The sequence below is a fragment of the Phyllostomus discolor genome, chromosome X (genome assembly GCF_004126475.2).
Source record: "Phyllostomus discolor isolate MPI-MPIP mPhyDis1 chromosome X, mPhyDis1.pri.v3, whole genome shotgun sequence".
NCBI lineage: Eukaryota > Metazoa > Chordata > Mammalia > Chiroptera > Phyllostomidae > Phyllostomus > Phyllostomus discolor.
This window is the reverse complement of record NC_050198.1, coordinates 15,694,880-15,717,452: the sequence shown is the minus strand read 5'-3', so window position 1 is coordinate 15,717,452 and position 22,573 is coordinate 15,694,880. Positions and strand designations below refer to the sequence as shown.

Genomic DNA, 22,573 nt, shown 5'->3' with positions numbered 1-22,573 from the left:
TGACACTAAATAGACTTTCTGTTGCTAGAACACCACGTGAAAATTACCTCAAAATAGGAGTCAGGGAGGTGTCTGTGCACATCAGGGATACTGGGCAACAGGCATTTCTGACCACAATGTGAAGACTCCACCTCAGACCCCACTCAGGGTGACAGAAGCGACTGGGTATGGCCCTGGGTCACCCCTTGTCCTCCCAATGGCACTAAATTCTGCTTAGCGATGAAGGCTAGGTAGTACACTACCTCGAGCCCCACTTTACTTTTCACTTGTTCCTTAGGAAGTAGAGAGAATCTCACCCTCTTCGGTAATGACAGCTTCTACAATCAAACCACATGGGCAGAGGCAGGGTCTCCTTTGCCTAAACACTCCCGGTGCCGGCACGAAGACTTCCAAAGAGCTGATGCTCCATTATTGCGTGTGTCAAATAAAAACCATGGACCAAGAGGTCTGATTCACTATCATTTATATTATCAAACATGTTTGAAAACAGAAGCAAATCCAGGTACACAGCTTTACACTTACACAACAAAAGAGTAAATATAGTAAAGAAAATGAGCAGTGACCAGTTTTATATATGTACCACATCTTCTTTACCCATTCATGTACAGATGGGACATGCAGTTTATGTCCCTGCCTTGGCTGTAACAGACCAGCTGGGTACAGCACAGCTAATATAGTAAATAACATTGTAATAACTATATATGGTTCAGATGTACTAGTCTTATGGGGGAAACACTTTATGTTTTTTTAAAGTTTCTAATCATTATGCCGTATACCTGAAGCTAACATAATGTACTATGCCAACTGCAATTGAAAAAGAATTTTTAAAAAGCAGCTAATTTTTTCTTCATTTATCTATGTATCTATCCACCTATATATCTATCTATCCACTGCTCCTATTTTAATTTAAACTTCTTTCGTGTAGCTAAAGATATTACTACCAGAAAACCATGTTATCTTGTTCTGGATCACAAAAGTGTTTGATAGCTTGCCAATTTGTATTTCAAAAATAAAACCCTTACTCCTAACCTGATATATGGTAATATGTGTGATCCATGTCATTTATAAACTTATATTCTGAATCTAAGGGAACATTCTTTCCTAAAGCACACCTTTTTCAAAATGCAACAACCTCACAAAGGTAAGCAAACAGGATATTTTGCATATTAGGAAGCTGCTTAACAGGCTTTTACAACTAAGAAATGAAGACTCCTTCTCAATGTCACTCAGGGTATGGGTACCGGCTGGATTTGGCTGTGGGGCAACCACTGGCTTTGGAAAGACATCCAGCCCTGGTTTCAGCTTGGGCTCTGGTTTGAGCTCGCTCCTCCTCATCTTTCAAAGCCTCTTCATAATGGGTAGGGAAGGCAGTGGGGTCGTTATCATTGAGCTTGGTCAAAAATTCCAGGATTTTCATCTTGCTGGTCTCAGCATGAGCTCTTGGACCCCAAAGGAACTCATAGCGTGGAGGATCACTGTTGGGCACCTGCCGGTACACCAGGTATTCTTCCTGCACCAAATCTTGGGTGATAAGCTTCCTTGGCTCCCCAAAAATGAAGTGACTCTTTCCATCAACAATGCCCATAATTTTCAGGGATTCCCAGATCAAATTCTCAGAGGCGCAGTTGCCATTCAAGAAGATGACACCTAGGAGAGGCATCAGAATCCCTCTTATAGGAAATCTCCAGCCTCTGCTCAGACCCCCATCACTGGTGTCACCTTCATTGTCGACAAGGGTGTAGGAGTTTCCCTTGGCCTCGACTTCTTTTAACTGTAGGCCATAGAGCAGATTTATCTGCTCAGAGGCCTTCCTGAGGATCTCAGGGAAGCTCTTCCTGCATGATTTTTGGACTAACTTCAGCATGTCTGCCTTTGTAATAGGCTCCTTCATTATATACTGATACAGCAGGTACTCTACCAACTTACTTGCCTTCTCAATTAGAACAACTTGACCAGAGCTCCCAGTGGAAGCTGAGGCCTGGGACGAACATTTACTTTTAAGATCATGGCCTTTGGCTTTTCCAGCAGATCTTTCACATGACACACCTGCAGCGGTACTGCTGGTGGCTGGGGCACTCAGAGATGCCTGGGGAGGGCCAGCACCAGTGAAGCTTGAAGGAGCATCCCCCAGAACAGAGGAGGAGGAGCAAGTGGCCTCTTCTTCCTCTCCTGTAGCAGCCTCAGCTCTGTTTTGGTGACGTCTCTCACGAGCACGGAGCTTACTCTTGTGACCACGAGGCATGACGACTGTAGTTCAGGACAGCAGACAGGAGTGTAGGGCAGCAAAGAGGTGATTTTGGCACCTGGTGGATGGAGAATGAGAGGATGTGAGCATCTTCAACAGGTAGATTCCACCTTGGCTTTATTGAAGGCTGCCTCTGCAGGTTTCCTTGAGGGTGCTACTCTAGAAACCCACAAGGCTTCTGTTCTCCAGAAGCCCCACTGGTATGATATGACATGTCCTCACATTCCTCAATGGTCTCTCTTCTGTTCTGTGTGCTAAGACTAACATAGTGGGACCACTGAACCTTTAGAGAGAGGCTCATGTTACATCATACTAGAGTGCCTTGATTTTACTCAAGTGACAGCTGGTGATATCAGTGTATCCATTTTTGTCTGGCATGTGAAGTCTTCCCAGTTCATCAACAGTATTATCACGACAACTCTGGGCAAAGTTTGGGTACCTTTACCCCTGCTACTCTGACATTGATAACGCAACACACCCTGGGACCCAGGAGAAGGAACTAGAGAGGAACCTCAGTCCTCGTGCATATCATGGGACACACAGTGCTGAGAATTTAGTAGGTTCTTTTGTCTTCTGACTCCATGTGGATCTGCAGGTCTCAGTCAAGTTCCTCAGCTTGGATTCTTGTGAGTACTGGCACCTCTCCCTTCTCTTTAACTGGTGGCTAGAACTACAGACTAAGAGCTCCCCTCTCTTAGACCTGATATAAAGATATGCAGGAGAAGCTCATCCGGACAGCCCATCTCTGAGATTTCATAGGCTGATAGCTAAGGTTTGGGATGGATGCTTTTATGTCCCCTTTCTGCAGGGTTGGTTGGTTCCTTGAGCCTTCGCTCATATTCCTCAATTGAGCTCCTGGAAGAGAACTGCTCACAGTAAGCTCCAACCTCCCTGAGACCCAATAAGAGGACATAAAGTTGACCTTAGCATACAAAACCTGCTCTACCAAGAGTGGGGATTGCTGCACAAAAGTTGAGGTCCTGTAGTAGATGGTTCCACAAAGGACCCCAATGCAAGGCCTAAATTTGACTCCTTCTGGGTTCATTTCCTTTTCAATTAACCTGGGACCACTCATGTCCCTGCTTCCCTGGAGGGAAGACTGATAGTCACTCCAGAATGACATCTGTCCTTGAGGTCTGCCAGCACTGAACATAGGATTCTCTGTAGCTCCACTGGTATGATATGGCATGTCCTCACATTCCTCAATGGTCTCTCTGAAAAACCTGGCATAACATGAAATTTTGCCACCAATGACAAGAGGTTGCCCTCTTTGACCTGATCGATCCCATCCCTGAGATGGCCAGGGAAGAAGTGAATGCAGCTCATCATGCTGACATGCCAAATCTCCCAGGGCTGAAAGGAGAGGTGAGACTTTAGTTGGCCTATTTTCTCAGCTGGTCCCCCATCCACCTCAGTGACACAACCCTGAATCCCTTAGCACTGGCTCCTCTTTCTGATCTGAACTTCCTCCTCTAAACCAAGCCCTCACCTCCCTGTGTACACCCCTGAGGAAATGAGGGTTCAGTTCAAACGGCCAGCTCAGCTCCAGCTTCTTTTCTTGAGTTTGTGAATTGATGAGTGAAGCCCTCACCTCGCTCAGTTACCACTAGAAGAGATGATACTTTGTTTTATCATCCATCTATGCTGCCTGGCACCTCCTACAGCTGATGGCTGGAATGCTACTCTGTGCGGCCCCCATTTTTCGTACTCAGTTCGGTTCTTAAGCACTCAGGCCCTCATCTAGAAACCAGTATGGATCCACAGATGGTCCGTCTTCGGAATCAGAGTACAGCCCAGAGCAAGGACTGCCTTCTCACTAACACATTCGAGGCCGAATTCAGCCCCATGGCTGTCCTCGGGCCTCTCGGAGCTTGACCCCAGAGCAGGGATGGGGGGTGAGCTCACCTTTGCTCTGGGAGAGCTGGGATTTCCAAAGGTCGCACTGTAGGTGGTCACCAGGATGCCAGGCAAAGTCTGAGAATCCGGCCTGAGCCGGAAAGGCGCCAGCAGAGTGCACCAGGAAAGGCCCTCGCCCCAGGCGGAAGTGGGTGGGTCCTAACTGGCGCGGGCTGTCCGGGGTGCCTGATAACTGAGAGTCCCAGGTAAATATGGGGGACCCCACTGCTTAGGAGTGGGTGGGCCCTAAGTCCTCACTGAGTGTCCGTGTTTTTGTGTGGTCAGAGTCTCGGCTTGTCCCTCTAGTGACATGGGTGGTCCCGGCTGCACACCAAGTGCTCACTTTCCTGAGTTCCATGTGGCAGTTCGGTGGGCAGCTTCTGATGTGTGCCCTGGGCCTTATAGGCCAGACCCAGGGTGGGCACTCGGCCAGGCTCTGGGGTTGCCGGGGTGATCCTCTCTTTCAGCACTGAGTGACCTCACTTCCGCTCAGTGCAAGATTCCTGTCTTTGCAGCTCTGGGATTCGATCCTATTAGGCAAGACACTTCCCTCCCTGAGACCACCCACATGGAAAGTGTGGACTCTCAGTGGTAGCACTTCTGGATTCCCCAAGGCCATGGAAAGTCCTGGTTTCTATGAGATTCCGCCACCCGCCCCGTTTTTGGGCGCAGCTCCTCATAATAGTCAGGTTACTTATATAGACGGATTCCTTTTAGAGACCCAGTCATTCCTTCTTCCAGGCTAAAACTGTGCATCACACTGAGGTGCTCACTTCCCTGAGACTGCCGAGACTCAAATGAGCCTGACATCTCTTCCATGGGCTTCCCAGGAGTGATAGCACAGGAGATTTTGTGAGACCTCCTTTCATGCTCTGGGTGCTACCCTTAGTCCACTTCGAGGTCCTTACTTTGAGAGATGAACAGTCCTGTAACTTTGGCCTTTGTTTTCCTGACTCTGCTCATGTTACATTATTGTTACACTTTTTCTGAGAACTGCAAGCTGGAAAGCAAGTACATCCTCATACGATCATGGTCGTTTGAAGCCTCCAAGGAGAGACAATGAGGGTGCAACTTTAGGACTTAGTGTTCTGGCTGATCCCCTCTACTCTTCCCTTGGCAGGATCCTCAGCATATCTGTCAGAGCCTAGGACTCCTTCTATGGAACTGATGAACCCTCCTTACGATTTTTTTGATCCACTTAATTTGGCATGATTGTTTCCTCACCCCTCAGTCATGGGATTCCTCAACTTGGCACCTGCGTCATGATTAATGGTTTCCTTGGTGGTGACACCTCCCTCCCAGTACTTGCACATTCTACTTCCTGTAAAGGTACAGAAAATGGGTCCCCTCCATGAGTGGTGTAGAGTTAGGAAACTGCAGCACATATCAGAGCCCATGTGCTGTGCTGTCCGAGAAAAGAAAGCTGATACATTCTTTCTTTTCATAAGCCTGGCTTAGGGAGCATAGAAGGATAGAGCCTGATGTGTGTGATCCCTGACTGATGTTTTGACACTATCTGATATTGCATATGTAGCTGATCATACTGGCACTAAGCATGATTTCTTCTTTATTCATATCTCTTGTTTATGTGGGTATTTTAACTGCTCTTGTTATGTAGTCCATCCAGTGTTTTGGTCACAAGGTCCTCTGTTTTATCACTTGAGCTGTGCTTTGGGGTAGTAGACATAAGTGAATTAACTGACTTGTGGTCAGCTGGAAAGAGTGCTCTCCTGGAAGCTCTGGACAAACGCAGACTAGGGGTTCTAGTCCCAGTGCTGTCACTTATTTGTTGTGTATGGGCCTCAGGTTCTGCATCTGTCATGTTTTTTCTTTTAAAGCCCTCTCTGGGAGGGTTCATGGATTGTGTTCAATGTGTGTGAAAATGTGCACAGTGCCTGGAATTCATTGAGATTTTGCACAATACTTGTTATGTCTATGATTATGATTATTTTCACCCCCCAAAATACCACTCACCTTAAAGGAATAAAAAAATACTCAGTAGATATCAGAAAATATGTGGCACTCTAGTAGGTGGAACACCAAAATCTTCTCAATGCCAGAATGCTGTTGAGAAGAATCTCTGAGTAAATTTCCCCCATTAAATCATATTTTGAGTGTAGGGGTGTTTTTCCAGCTGAATACAACTTTCCTGTTCTAAACTTTGTTTTCAATACTCACTTTCTTCCCACCTAGCTGACCTTCCATACAAACCTCCCTCATCTTCATTAATTTCACCATCCCCTAAAATGTACTCCTGTCTGAGAGTTTGCCACGTGACAGCAACAACAGCAACAACACAACAGAAAGATCGTGAATGCCATTTTAATAGAATGGGCTCTGATGCCCTAACACACTGCTAAGGGCACCAAACTGATGGCTCCTGAGTTTCCATCACACATCATCTCCCTTACTTCACAGATCCTCTCTGGTGTTGAAGTGCATACTGGTCTGTGCACTGTGGTCACATGCAGAGGGATAGGAGCACAGGATGCATCCTTTCCCTGTCCCATGTGGAGATTCTCTCTGGTCTACTCATGATTCTGAAACAAACAAACAAACGAACAAACAAACAAACAAACAAGCAAAATAGAAGCAGGGACCTGGAGATAAGGAACAAACTGTCAGTGAGCAGAGGAGAGGGAAGGAGGGAGACCAGGTGAGAGAAAGGGAAGCCTCTAGCCAACGTACATGTAGAAAGGATCCACGGTAATGGACAACAGGCTGGGGACTGGCTGAGGGGGTAGGGGAGTGGGCAGGACAGAGGGGAGCAACAGTAGGAATATTGGGACAACTGTAATTTTACAATAAGAAAAAGCTTTAAAAATTAAAAAAAGAAAATAAAAGATATGGGCTAGTAAGAAAATTCCAAAAGATCTGGTAAAGGTAGCTTGTCATTCCATGTGTAAGCCTTTCAACTCTGAGACCCACTATGTGTGGGTCTGGCCCCTTCCCACCATCATCACAGCCTCATCTAGCCCACCCTGCTGTGACCTTCACATTACCACCCACTGCATCAATTTCACTTTTCTAGTATTTAACTGCAGTCCTGAATGGCTTCTCTACAAGACCTGCTATCAGGAACCTCAGGCCCCATTTCTTACCCTTAATTTTACTGGTTCTCTAGATGTCATGGAGAACTTTTCCATCTATCTTATATAAAAACTGCTCTTAAACTTTAAAATCCCATGGGCAGTGAAGGCAGAGTCCATTTCTCCTAGCATCCCCAATATTATGGTGCCTTCCAAAGAGCATTTGCTGAATTAATCTTTGGATTTGTAAAGAGCAAGTGTACAAGAAGTCAATGCTATTATGATTTAATTTCTCCATCATCTTTCAGTTAGCTGAGCTAATCCATATCCATATTCTTCAGTTTATAAAGAACTTAAAAGAAGGAAAGTAAGGAAGAATGGAAAACATTTTACATTTTTTTCCACACTAATTGTAACACAGGCTTTACTGTGTGGTAACAACCCCTCTCCATTTAAAAAAAATCCATATTCCAATATTATAGTATCTTGGTCCAAATCACAGGAATGATCCAAAGATCTTCAATTTTTACACAATCCTGGAATTACATTTCAACTTAAAAGTCTGTAATAAATGTATGATCCACGTCACTCATAATCTTTGGTACTGGAGCTAAATAGCCACTAATTTAAAGGAAGAACATTTACTATAGAAAAAACAAAAGATCAATCTCCAATGTCCCCATACTGTAGAAGGACAGAGTATGCCCTGTGTTTGCAGGAGCCCAGTGTTGGCTCCTCAGTAGTTAGAAGGCTGGCTGCTTTCTTCAACCACAAAGTGAAGACTCTGTCTCAGACCTCACTAGGGATGGGAGGAGTTGCGGGACATGCCTTGGACAGCAAACTGGCCATAGCTGCAGTAGGGGAACCCGGGCTGAAGCTCTGACTCAGTGTGGATATACCACATGTTTTTCAATCAATCCATATGTGAACATGTATATGTTTTTATCTGTTTGAGTGCAAGCCTAAAGGGCAAGTTTTAGAAAGTGGAATAGTGTGTCACTGGTAAATGAATATTTACTTTTGTTGCATATTGTCAAGTTTAAGTTAACATTTTGAGAATGTTTGCAACAATGTTCTCAAGTAATGTGGGAAATAAGTAATATTCTTCAGTAATACAATAATAAATTAAGTGATTTTGAGCTACTTTTAACATGTCTATGTTATGTTATACTTGTTTTATTAAAAATTTTGGACGTGTTGGCCTTGGCTGGTTTTGCTCAGTGGATTGAGTGAGAGCCTGTAAACAGAAGGGTCACAGATTTTATTCCCAGTCTAGGGCACATGCCTGGGTTTTGAAGCCAGTCTCCAGTGGGGGCTGCATGAGAGGCGACCACACATGAATGTCTCCCTACTCTCTCCCTCCCTTCCCTTCTCTCTAAAAATAAATAAAATATTCTAAAAAGTTTTGGAAGTTTTCATTTACTTTGCGTGCTATGGAAAATGTGTGTGACAAAATAAGGCCATTTGCAGTTGCAAGAGTATAATGTAACCAGTGCTCTAGGTACTCATTTCCCAGCCTCAGCAATGTCAACACACGGCCAGTCTGGTCTCATCCATGTCACCCTCAGCCCTCAAACTATTGTGAGGCAAACAAAACAACAATATTTATCCTTTTCTGTACCTTTAAAGGCTGAAGCTCTTAATTACAATCATAACCAAAATACCTCAAGGACACAGGCAGTTTGAATTCCAAGGTGACCTCCTGGATTCCTGACTGCTGGTGTACATCTTCTTCCAGTTAATTCATCCAACACTTATCTAGGTGCTGCTATGAGAGATTTGGCAGATGGAATGGAGGTCTGAAATCTGATATTCTTAAAATAGGGAGATTATCCTCTGGGAGCCAGACCTAGTGAGGTGAATCCTTGAATCAGATGGAGCTTTTCTTGGGGAGAGAAAGCCGAAGGGTGAGAGGGAGGTTCTCCTGGCCAGCTTTGAGGATGGAAGGAGCTGCACAGCATAGCAGAGAGAGAGAGAGACCCCTCTCTAAGAGAGACCTGAGAATGATCTCTAGCCCATAGCATGCACACAACTGGGAACCTTAGTGCTTCAATTGCTGGTAACTGAATTCTGCTCCCACCAAAATGCATGGCATTGGAAGGAGCTCCTGAGCTCCACATGAGAACAAAGCCACCAGGAACAATGATTGCAGAGTTGTAAGACTTCTGAACTAGGGATCCCAGTGACTCCCCACCCAGCCTCTGTCCTATGGAACTGTGAGTTACCAAATGTCTGTAGGGAGAATGTGTTAAATACTGGCAATTTGTCAAAAGTAAAGTATTGTAATATGTACACTGAAAAAAAATATGTATAGATTCTTTGTTCTTCTTTTTTAAAAAATATTTTATATATTTATACAGGCAGAAAGGGGCAGAGAAAGAGAGGGAGAGAAACATCCATGTGTGGTTGCCTCTTCAGCACCCCCAACCGGGGTCCTGGCCTGTGACCCAGGTATGTACCCTGACTGGGAATAAAACCTGCAGTCCTTTGTTTCATGGTCTGAAGCTCATTCCCCTCAGCCACACCAGCCACAGCTTCTTATTTCCTTTCATGTAATTAGATCATTTAGATATACTCTCTTGTCTATGTTCTCACATCTAATACAGTATTAACTGTTAGTTTTCATCCTGTACATTGCATACCCAGAGGCTATTTATCATATAACAGAAAGTTTGTATCTTTGGCCACCTTCAGGAATTTCACCCACCCCCCACCCCACTGGGCAAACATCAATCTCTTCAATCTGGGAGTTAACTTATCAGTGTGTGTTTTAAAGATTCTACCTATAAGTGATACTACACAGTATTTGTCTGTCTTTCCAAAGTTTTAATGAAAGAGCACCATTTGAAAAGCTCACCCTCTTTCACCAAGCACGTGCAGTCACCAATACCAGGAATTCATCCCCTTTTATGACTGATTGATATATCTTCTTCCCTGAGTGGGTGAGTGTGTGTATCACACTGCCTTTACACATTCATTCATTAATGGTTACTGAGGTTGTTCCATGTCATGGAAACTGTGAGTACTGTTTCAATGAACATGAGGAATCCTTCGTGTTAAGAATTCCATTTACCTAAGTACCCAATAGTCGAATGGCTACACAAAATGGAAGTTCAATTTTTAACTTTTGGAGGCATCTCTATGCTGTCTTCCATAGTGGCTGAATCAGTTTACTTTCCCCTAAATTCATTCATTTTTTAATAATCTGAGGATATCCAGGTATGTAACTTCTCAAGTTACAAGAAATACTGAATGGAATAAGGCAAACCCATAACTGACAAACGTTACATTTCTTCTACCACTCTATGTTTTCATCAGATCTATGTTTGTTTCAGTTTTTTTCCACATTACCAAACATAGCCTGAATGGAATTCCATGCTGTCTTCTTCAGGATCACAAAGGTGATTTAAGGATTTTCGAGCCGAATTTGAAAAACCAAAACTACCACTCCTAAACCTGATACACAACAGTAGGTCTGAGATCCGTCACTCATAGGCTTCCATTCTGACCCTAAATAGACTTTCTGTTGCTAGAACACCACGTGAAAATTACCTCAAAATAGGAGTCAGGGAGGTGTCTGTGCACATCAGGGATACTGGGCAACAGGCATTTCTGACCACAATGTGAAGACTCCACCTCAGACCCCACTCAGGGTGACAGAAGTGACTGGGTATGGCCCTGGGTCACCCCTTGTCCTCCCAATGGCACTAAATTCTGCTTAGCGATGAAGGCTAGGTAGTACACTACCTCGAGCCCCACTTTACTTTTCACTTGTTCCTTAGGAAGTAGAGAGAATCTCACCCTCTTCGGTAATGACAGCTTCTACAATCAAACCACATGAGCAGAGGCAGGGTCTCTTTTGCCTAAACACTCCCGGTGCCGGCACAAAAACTTCCAAAGAGCTGATGCTCCATTATTGCGTGTGTCAAATAAAAGCCATGAATCAAGAGGTCTGATTCACTATCATTTATATTATCAAACATGTTTGAAAACAGAAGCAAATCCAGGTACACAGCTTTACACTTACACAACAAAAGACTAAATATAGTAAAGAAAATGAGAAGTGACCAGTTTTATATATGTACCACATCTTCTTTACCCATTCATGTACAGATGGGACATGCAGTTCATGTTCCTGCCTTGGCTGTAACAGAACAGCTGGGTACAGCACAGCTAATACAGTAAATAATATTGTAATTAGTACATATGGTTCAGATGGGCTGTAGACTCATGGGTGTGAATGCCTTGTAAGTTATATAAATGTGTAATCACTATGTTGTACACTTGAATCTAAAAGAATATTCTGTATCTACTGTATTCGAATACAAGGTTATAGCAAGCAGCCAACTTTTAGTTTATCTACCCTTCTATATATCCATCTACTGTTGCCTCTTATGTTAGTGTAAACTCCCTTCACATTGCTAAAGATATCCCTACCCTAAAGCCATGTTGCCTTCTTCTGGATCACAAAAATGATTAAAGGATTCACAATTTGTATTTGAAAAACAAAAATGCATACTGCTAACCTGGTACATGACAATAAATGAGTGATCCCTATCATTCTTAAACTTACATTCTGAATCTAAAGAAACGTTCTGCTTAAAAACACACCATTTGAAAATGCACAATACCCCCCCGCCCCCAGAGGTGGCTAACAAGATATTCTGCACATTAGGAAGCTGCTTAACAGGCCTTTCCAACCAAAGAGGGAACACTGCATCTCCACGTCACTCAGGCTGCGGGTAGTGGCTGGATGCGGGTCTGGGGTCACTGCTGGCCTTGGAAGGGCCGCTAGCCTTGAGTGCAGCTCGGGCTCGCTCTTCCTCATCTTTCAAAGCTTCTGCATAATAGGCTGGGAAGGAAGTAGGGACTCTATCATTCATCTTGGCCACGAACTCCAGAATTTTCATCTTGCTGGTCTCGGCATGGGCTCTCGGACCCCATAGGAACTCATAGCGTGGAGGATCGCTGTTGGGCACCTGCTGGTACACCAGGTATTCTTCCTGCACCAAATCTTGGGTGATAAGCTTCCTGGTGTCTCCAAAAATGAAGTGAGACTTTCCTTCATAGATGCCCATCATATTCAGGAATTCCCAGATCTCCTTCTCAGAGGTGCGGTTGCCATTCAAGAAGATCACACTCAGGACAGGCATCAGAATCCCTTTGGTAGGAAAAGTCCAGGCTCTGCTCACACTCTCATCACTGGTGGCATCTTCATTTTGCACGAGGGTGTACAAGTTACCATTGGGCTTGACTTCTTTCAGTTCTAGACCATACACCAGATCCATGTGGTCTGAGGCCATCTTCAGAATCTCAGAAAAGTCCTTCCTGTACCATTTGTGGACTATCTTCAGCATGTCTGTCTTTCTAATGGGCTCCTTCATTTGATACTGATTCAGAAGATAGTCTACCAAGTGACTGGCCTTCTGGGTCAGGATATCTAGGGCAAAGCTTTCAGGGGAAGGTGAGGCCTGGGAGGAACTTTTACTCTTGCAAACACGGCCTTTGGCTTTTCCAGCAGATCTTTTGCACGAAACACCTGCAGTGGCACTGGTGGTGGCTGGGGCACTCGAAGGTGTCTGGAGAGGACCAGCACCAGTGGCACTTGAGGGTGCACCTGCCAGAACTGAAGAGGAGGAGCAAGCGGCCTCTGCATCTTCTCCTGTAGCGGCCTCGGCACTCTTAAGACTTTGTGCCTCAGCTCTGTTTTGGCGACGTTTCTCCTGAGCTCGGAGCTTACTCTTGTGACCACGAGGCATGAGGGGTGATTTTCAGGAAAGCCAACAAGAGTGTGGGCCAACAAAAAGTTGATCTGGGCACCTGGTGGATGGAGAAAGAGAGGATGGGAGCACCTTTGGCAGGCTCATTTCCCTCTACTACTCTGACATTGACACCTCAACACTCCCTGGGACCCACAAACGGAGCCTCAGTCTACCTGCCTGTCAGAGGACACCCAGTGCCCAGAGTTTGGTTGGCTCCTTTGTCTCCTGAGTTCGTGAGTATCATCAGTTGTCAGTCAAGCTGCTCAGTTTGCCTCCTTGTGAGGACTGGCACCTCTGCCTTCTCTTTCAATGGTGGCTAAACTTACTAAGGATCTTAGCTCCCTTAGGTCTGATACGAAGAAATGCAGGGAAACTCAACCTGACTGCCCATCTCTGAGCTATCCTGGGCTGATAGCTAAAGATAGGGATGGAGGCTTTGATGTCCTCTATTTGGGGGGTTGGTTGCTTGGTTGCTTGAGCCCTCTGCATATTCCTCAAGTGGACTGCTGGAGGAGAACTGCTCATAGCAACCTCCCTGCAACCTCCCTGAGACGCAACAAGAGGATATGAAGTGGACCTTATGTAACCAAAGCACATCGCCCAGGAGTGGGTGGGGGCTGTTGTGTGCTAGCGAATTTCCCATGGTAGCTGTTCCAAACAGAATCACAATTCAAATTCTAAATTTGTCTCCTCCTTAGGTTGCAATTTCTCTTTGATAATATGGGACCACCCCTCTCACTACCCCTTTTCCCTTCAGTGAAGACAGATGGGCACTCCAGACTGAAATCTATGCTAGGGAGCCGCCAGCACGGAAAATGCAAAGGACACTGTGTGGGCCCCACTGATACGGTGCAGCACATCGCCAAAGTCCACAATGGTCTTTCTGAGATACCCGGCATAATGTGAAGTCCTGCCACTCATGCCGGGAGATCGCTATTTTGACCTAATCTGTCTCCTCCCAGCGATGCTCTGGGAAGAAGGGAGTGCAACTCAACATGGCGATATGCCCCATCTTCAAGGTCTGAGAACAGCCCCGGAGAATTCAGGTGGACCCCTACTTCCTGGGCGGGCTCCCCCATCCTCATCAGTTCCACAACCCTAAATCCCACCTGGGACTCGCCCCCCTTTTCTCATTTGGACTTTGTCCAATAAACCAAGGCCCTCACTTCCCTGAGACCACCGTCAGAGGAAATGAGGGCCCAGCTCAGCCTGCGAGCTCTCTCCGGGCTTCCTTTGTGGAGTTTGGTTGCTGGTGGGTGCAGCCCTGGTCTCCCTTAGCTACCCTAGAGAGAAAGTTACTTTGCTTATTGTCTGTTTCCTACATCTGGAGCCTGCTGGAGGTGAGGGCCGGGTTGCGGCTCTGTGTGGCCCACTTTTCTGGGCAGAGGTGGACTCTTAAGCACTCAGGCCCTCATCTTGAAAGCAGTTCACTGCTGCATGTCGCCTTTCTGCAGAATCAGACTATACCCTCAGGGCAGGGACGGCCTTCTCACTAACACATTCGAGGCCGAATTCAGCCCCGCGGCTGTCCTCGGGCCTCTCAGAGCTTGACCCCAGGGCAGGGATGGGGGGTGAGCTCACCTTTGCTCTGGGAGAGCTGGGATTTCCAAAGGTCGCACTGTAGGTGGTCACCAGGATGCCAGGCAAAGTCTGAGAATCCGGCCTGAGCCGGAAAGGCGCCAGCAGAGTGCACCAGGAAAAGCCCTCGCCCCAGGCGGAAGTGGGTGGGTCCTAACTGGCGCGGGCTGTCCGGGGTGCCTGATAACTGAGAGTCCCAGGTAAATATGGAGGACCCCACTGCTTAGGAGTGGGTGGGCCCTAAGTCCTCACTGAGTGTCCGTGTTTTTGTGTGGTCAGAGTCTCGGCTTGTCCCTCTAGTGACATGGGTGGTCCCGGCTGCACACCAAGTGCTCACTTTCCTGAGTTCCATGTGGCAGTTCGGTGGGCAGCTTCTGATGTGTGCCCTGGGCCTTATAGGCCAGACCCAGGGTGGGCACTCGGCCAGGCTCTGGGGTTGCCGGGGTGATCCTCTCTTTCAGCACTGAGTGACCTCACTTCCGCTCAGTGCAAGATTCCTGTCTTTGCAGCTCTGGGATTCGATCCTATTAGGCAAGACACTTCCCTCCCTGAGACCACCCACATGGAAAGTGTGGACTCTCAGTGGTAGCACTTCTGGATTCCCCAAGGCCATGGAAAGTCCTGGTTTCTATGAGATTCCGCCACCCGCCCCGTTTTTGGGCGCAGCTCCTCATAATAGTCAGGTTACTTATATAGACGGATTCCTTTTAGAGACCCAGTCATTCCTTCTTCCAGGCTAAAACTGTGCATCACACTGAGGTGCTCACTTCCCTGAGACTGCCGAGACTCAAATGAGCCTGACATCTCTTCCATGGGCTTCCCAGGAGTGATAGCACAGGAGATTTTGTGAGACCTCCTTTCATGCTCTGGGTGCTACCCTTAGTCCACTTCGAGGTCCTTACTTTGAGAGATGAACAGTCCTGTAACTTTGGCCTTTGTTTTCCTGACTCTGCTCATGTTACATTAATATTGCACTTTTCTGAGCATTCCAAGTTGGAAATTAGGGTGGTCCTCATATGATCATGGACTTTCAAGGCTTCCAAGGAGAGACAACACTAGGATCTTAGCGATTTGGCTGGTTCCTTCTAGTCTTCCTTATTTATGGTCTTCACCATATCTGTCCGAGCCTCAGACTCCTTGTACTTAACTGAGATACCCTCCTTAAGTTTTTGTTTGATCCTTATATTCTGGATTTATTCTTTCCTCATCCTTGAGTCATAGGAGTCCCCAACTTGCCTCCTGTCTCTAGATTAAATGCCTCCTGGGAAATGACACTTCCCTGAAAACACATGAACTGTTTCCCTATTGCAAACCCACAGAAAATAGGCCACCATACCATGAATAATATAATTTGGAAAAGTGTAGCACAAATCGGAACTCAGGACATGTGCTGTGTTATCAGAGAAATGACAGCTGATATGTGTCCTCACCAGCCATACTTAGTGAACATAGAGGGATAGAACCAGATGTGTGTGAGTCGTGACTGAGTTTTTTATTGTATGTTTTATTTATTTATTTATTCATTCATTTATTTTTAGAGAGAGGGGAAATGAGGGAGAGAAACATCGATGTGTGAGAGAAATAGCTATAGGTTGCCTTTTACATGCTCCCAACTGGGGACCTGGCCTTTAATCCAGGCATGTGCCCTGACCAGGAGTCAAACCAGTGACCTTTTGGTTCACAAGACAATTATCAACCCACTGAATCACACCAGTGGTGTTCTGATTGATCTTTTAAGGTTATCTTACATTGCATATGTAGATGATCATATTGTCATTAAGACAGATTTATTTATCTCCTTTATTAATATTTTATTTATTTGGATATTCTTATTGCTCTGGTTTTGGAATCCAATCCAGTCACGAGATTCTCCCCTTTAATCTCTTGAGATATACTCTGGAGTAATAGACATAAGTGAACTAACTGATTCATGGGCAGCTGGAAGGGGTGCTCTATTGTGAGCTCTGGACAAGTCGAGTCCATGGGGCCTACTTTCAGCCCTGTGATTTATTAGCTGTGTGACCTCAAGTACATTAGCAACTTTGTGAGCCTCAGGTTATACATTTGTGAAGGAGTTTGTTAAGTCCTTTTTTTTTTAGACCATGTGCATTGTGGTTAATGTATGTGAACATGTGACTAGGTATCTGGAATGCACTGAGATTTTGCACAATGTCTGTTATATCCATGATTAGGATTATTTCTACCCAAGAAAAGTACCAGTCACCTTAAAGGTTTAAAAAATCTACTAGATGTCAGAGACTATGTGGCACTTCAGTACGTGGAACACCACATCAGTCCAAAATGTTGTTGACAAAGTAACTCTGAGTACATTTCTTCTCCTTAAATCCTAGCTTGAGTATGAGGGTGTTTTCCCACCTGAATACAACCCAAATCTGCTAGAAATTGGTTCAATGTCTAAGTCTTTCTCCCCACAAAGATCTGTTTTATACAAACCTCCCCTACCTTCATTAATTTCACCATCAGGTAAAATCTACACTTCTCTTAGAGCTTGACAAATGATAGCAAAAAGAACAACACAACAAAAGAAGTTTGAATGCCATACTAATGGAATGGGCTCTGATTTCCCAACCCATGGAAAATAGTGTCAAGCTAATGGTTGCTGAGCTTCCAAACACAGGTTGTCATCCATACTTTGCATACACTCTTTGGAGATGAAGTGCATACAGCACTTAGTCTGGGCACTACTGTCACATGCACTAGGACAGCAGCACAGGATGCATTCCATTCCTACCCCAAGTGGAGATTCTCTCTGGTTCAGTCATCATTCAAAAGTAAATGGTAAAGAAAGTTTTCCATTCTGGGAGTAAGTGTCAAACCTCTGATACCCACTATCTGAGGGTCTGGCACCTACTCACCATTAGCTCAACCTCATCTAGCCCACCATGCTGTGAACTGCAAACTATCTCTCACCACACAACTTTCAGTTTCCCATTCTCTAACTTCATTGCTGTAAAGCTTTCTACACTAGACCCCTCTTTGAAACCTCCCTCCCTGCTTGTGACCCCTTAATTTTACTGGTCTTTTCAATGTAATGGAGTATCTCACCACATTTTTTATATGAAAACTGCTCTTAGAATCTAAAATCCTATTGGCAGCACAAGTAAGCTCTATTTTTTTCTTAGAATTCCAAGTAGTATCCAAGAGTCTTTTAAACAGCAGTTGCAAAATTAATGTTGAGACATGTAAACGGTGAGTGTACAAGAAGTCATACTTGTGATTAAATTTCCCTGCATTCTTGAATTAGCTGTGCTAAGTCAGGTCCATATACTGCAATTTTACAAAGAAACTGAATGAAATAAAGCAAACCAAGATTTGACTACATTTTACTTTTTTTTTTCATATCTCATGATCACACAGACTTGACTTTGAGGTAATTTCCTTTTTCACAAAAGTCCGTATTCCAATGTTATGCTGTCTTGTTCTGAATAACAAGAAATTATCCAAGGATTCTCAATTTTTTACAGAATACCAGAACTCCTATTTTTCAACCTGATAATCTCCAATAAAGTTGTGATCCATGTCACTCATAAACTTAGGTTTTGGAGCTAAGTAACCCTGTAATTCAAAGGAACATTATTTCATATAGGAAAAAAATACAAAAGTCCAGTTTCCCCATATTGTACTGGAACACATATGTTAGGCACTGTGTTCCCGGAAGCCCTACCTTGCCTCCTCACTTTAGAAGACTGACTGCTTTCTTTAGCTACAAAGTGAATATTGTACCTCGGACTTCACTAGGGATGGGAGCAGTTTCAGGACATGCTTTGGACAGAAAATTGGCCCTGGCAGCAGTAAGGGAACCCTGGCTGCAGCTATGATTCAGACTCTGTCTTTCTTGTCTCTCAAAACTTCCTCATAATGAAATGAGAATGCACTGGCCATAGTGTCATGAACGTTAGCCAAAAACTCACACATTGTATATACATATAAGAAAGCACTCCATTGATCAAACCCTTGTCTGAGCTATCATTGGCAATTATGTTTTCCCATACAGTCAATTCCAATTTCTTCTTGCTAATGTTTTCTTTAGCCATGCAGAAGATTTTTATTTTGATGAAGTCCCATTTGTTTATTCTTTTCTTTATGTCCCTTGCTTGAGGGGACATATCAGTGAAAATATTACTGCATAGAATATCTGAAATTTTCCTGCCTATGTTTTCCTTGAGGACTTTATGGTGTTGCGAGTTATATTTAAGTCTTTTATCCATCTTGAGTTTATTTTTGTGTAAGGTGTAAGTTGGTGGTAGAGTTTCATTTTTTTTGCATGTAGCTGTCCAGATCTCCCAACACCATTTATTGAAGAGGATATTTTTATTCCATTTTATGCTTCTGCCCCTTTTGTTGAATATTAATTGACCATAGAGACTTGGATATATTTCTGGGCTCTCTATTCTGTTCCATTGATCAATGTGTCTGTTCTTATGCCAGTACCAGGCTGTTTTGATTACCGTGGCCTTGTAATATAGTTTGATGTCAGGTATGGTGATCCCACCTACTTTGTTGTTCTTTCTCAAAATTGCTGCAGTTATTTGGGGTCATTTATGGTTCCATATAAGTTTTTGAAGTGTTTGTTCTAAATCTGTGAAACATGTCATTGGTATATTAATAGAGATTGCATTGAATCTCTAAATTACTTTGGGTAGTATGGACTTTTTAATGATGTTAATTCTTCCATCCATGAACACGGTATATGCTTCAATTTACTTGTGCCTTCCTTAATTTCTTTCTTCAGTGTTGTGTAGTTTTCTGAATACAGGTATTTTATCTTCTTGGTTAGGTTTATAGTTTTTTCATATATTGTCAATTCTGGAAGATCATGTTTTGAGGATTTTTGTATCAATGTTCTTAAAGTAATATAAGAATGAAGTAATATATTAAGTCATAAAAAATTAAGTAATTTTGAGCTATCTTTACCTTGTTTAAATAATATTTTCATATTTGTCTCATAAAAAACTTTTGGAAGTTTTGTTGTAGTTCTGGAATAATTGATGGAATTCTTATGTTTCTAGAAGAAAGAGAATAATGTAATCGATGCTCCTCTCATTAATTTCTCAGCAACAGCAAAATCAACACTTTGTCAGTCTTGTCTCATTTTTATCTACCCTCAACCCCCCGGTAGATGTGAGGCAAACATCTATAACAATATTTATCATATTATGTTCTTTCAGGGGGTGAAGCTATTAATTCCAAAGATATCCACAATACTAGAAGGACACTGGCAGTCAGAATTCCAAGATGGTCTACCAGATTCCTGACTCCTGGTATGCACACATCTTCTTGCAGTTAATTAATGAAACACAAATCAAGGTGCTTCTCTGAGGGATTTAGCAGATGTAACTGAGGTCCCAAATCTGATATTCTTGAAATGGAGATATTATCCTCCATGGGACAGATATAATGAGATAAGTCCTTTAATGAAAAGCTTCACCAGCTTTTCCTGGTGAAAGAAATCCAAAGGGTGAGAAGGAGGTTTTCCTCGCTGGCTTTGAAGATGGAAGAAGCTTTATGGCATAGCAAAGACCTAAGAGTGACCTGAGAATGACCCCTAACTGACAGCTAGCAAGCAAATGGGTATCTCAGTCCTTCAATTTCAGACAAGTGAATTTTGCCCCATACACGTAGAATATTGGAAGGAGCTCCTGAGCTCCATGTAAGAACATAGCAACCTGATACATTGACTGCAGCACTGGGAGGTTTCTGAACTACTGATCGCAGCTACTATGTGCACACAATTCTGATCAATGTAACTGTGAGATACTAAATGTCTGTGGTTTGAAGTTTTTAATTTTTGGTAATTTGTTATAAAGTAAACTAATACATGCAATGAAAAGTTTTTATCTAGATTCATTTTTTCATTCTTGTAATTAGATTTTTTAAGATTTCTCTTGACTATGTGTGCACATATAGTACTGTATTATTAACTCTTACTGTTCATCCAGTACATTACATCCCCAGGCCCTAACATTATATAACTGAAAGTTTGAACATTTTGGCCACCCTAACCAATTTTTCCCACCTTCCACCCCTGCCTCTGGCAACCACTAACCCTTTCTCTGTATATATGAGTTCATTTGTGTGTCTGTGTGTGCATTAAGATTCCACATTTAGGTGATACTATACACTATTTGCCTTTCTCTCTGTGTGGAAAAGGTTTTGTTGAAAGAACACCACTTCAAAATTACTACTAAATATAAATCAGTAGCACTGGCTGGTATGACTCAGTAGATTGAGTGCAGGCCTTTAAACCAAAGGGTCACTGGTTCAAACCCAGTCAGGCACAAGCCTGGGTTGCAGGCCACATCCCCAGAAAGGGTGTGAGAGGCAACCACACATTGATGTTTCTCTCCCTCTCTTTCTCCCTCTCTCCCCATCTCTTTAAAAATAAAACAAAATAAAATAAACCATTAAAAAAATAAATCAATAATGTATTCATGCCCTTCAGGAACACTGGTCAACAGGCCTTTCCAAATACAATGTAAAGACTCTGTCCACACGTCACTGAAGGAAAGATTAGCAGCTGCACATAGCCCTGAACATTCTCTGGCTTTGGAAGGAGTGCCTGCACTGGGTGCAGCTTGAACTCTGGTTTTCTAACCCTCATCTTTCAAAGGCTCTTCATGAGGGCATGGGAAGGCAGCAGGGATGGTATCATTGACCTTGGACACAAACTGCAGGATTCATCTTGGTGGTTTCCCCATGGACTCTTGGACCCTACAGGAACTTGTTGCATGGAGATCATGTTTGGGCCCCTCCTGCGTCTGCAGCTTTTTTTTCTGTACCAAATCTTGAGCTACAAGCTTTAAATAATCTCCAAACAAAAGTGCAAACTCCCACTATACATGCCTTAAAGTTCAGGAATTCCCATTCTCGTTTTCAGTGGCATAGCCATTGTTCAAGGTGATCATACTCCGGATAGTCATCAGCAGCCTATTCTTGCAAGTCCCTGCCATCACTCAGACACACATAGTTGGTGGTGTGCAATTTGAAGACAAGGTTATAGGAGTGACTATTGGGCTTGACTTTGTTCAGTCCTAGGCCAAGACCACCTTCATGAGCTTAGTGGCTACCCCGAAGGGCTCGGGGAAGTGCTCCCTTTACCTTTGGTGCACTTCCTTCTGCATCTTTGTCTTCATAACAGGTTCCTTCATTCAATATTTCTGCATCAGGAATGGCGTCGACATCTCCACCTTCCTGAATAAAAGATCTTTTAGCTCACTCTCTGTTCAGCAACTTGTACTTTCAGAGCAACTTGCACTTTCTCACATTGGCTTTTGAAACCTTTCTCAGACATGTGCATGAAATGCCTGTAGAAGTAATGATGGTGGAAGGGGACTTATGAGGCTCTGACGGATGCTAACAATGCAGAAATCCAAGGGAGCACCTCCAAAGCAGGAGATGAGGAGAAGAGGACTCTTCCTGGCTGCATTGGCCTAAGAACACTTGAGATCCTGGGTCTTACTCTGGGCCTGGTGTGATTTCTCATGTGGATGTTGCACCTGGAGGAAGGAGAGTATAATTGTGCGAACACCTTGAGCAAGGAGATTGGACCTAGGCTTTAACCAAGACTACTGCAGCAGGTTTTCTTGACAGCACTGCTCTCGAACCCCACAAAGCTCTCCAATCTATTCAGTTTGTGTATGCTACCTACGTACAGCTTCCTGTATGTCAGTTATAACTCACTAAAATGTGTGTGTTTTTTAAATAAAACAACTAAACATATTATTACTACACTGTCTAGCAATATTGCATCTTGGTATTTACCCAAATGAGTTGAAAACATATATCCACAAAAATCACCTGCAAAAGATAATACTAAATGTAAATTGTACCTGAAAAAATTAAAAATAAGTGAAACTTTAAAACCCTGCATACATATGTTTGTAGTAGTTGTATTCATAATTGCCAAATCTTAAAATCAACCAAGATGTCCTTCAGTACCTTATGGATTTCTAAACTGTGGTACCTCCAGAGAAAAGATATGAGGTTTCAAGCTATACAAGGACATACAGGAAGCTTAAATATATATTGCTGCATGAAACAGG

General features: G+C 43.7%; 2 protein-coding genes across 2 annotated transcripts; both read right to left on the bottom strand.

The window, feature by feature from the left end:
• Positions 1–1,222: 1,222 nt before the first annotated feature.
• On the bottom strand, positions 1,223–2,242 carry LOC114505621 (melanoma-associated antigen B2-like). Its single transcript, XM_028523438.1, has one exon. It carries the CDS (start codon positions 2,240–2,242, stop codon positions 1,223–1,225), a length of 1,020 nt encoding a protein of 339 aa, XP_028379239.1.
• A 9,655-nt stretch (positions 2,243–11,897) lies between these two features.
• On the bottom strand, positions 11,898–17,476 carry LOC114505619 (melanoma-associated antigen B2-like). Its single transcript, XM_028523437.1, has 3 exons — positions 17,442–17,476; positions 14,400–14,595; positions 11,898–12,911 (listed from the first exon to the last, which is right to left on the bottom strand). The coding sequence occupies exons 1-3, from the start codon at positions 17,474–17,476 to the stop codon at positions 11,898–11,900; spliced, it is 1,245 nt and encodes a 414-aa protein (XP_028379238.1).
• Between the last annotated feature and the right edge of the window lie 5,097 nt (positions 17,477–22,573).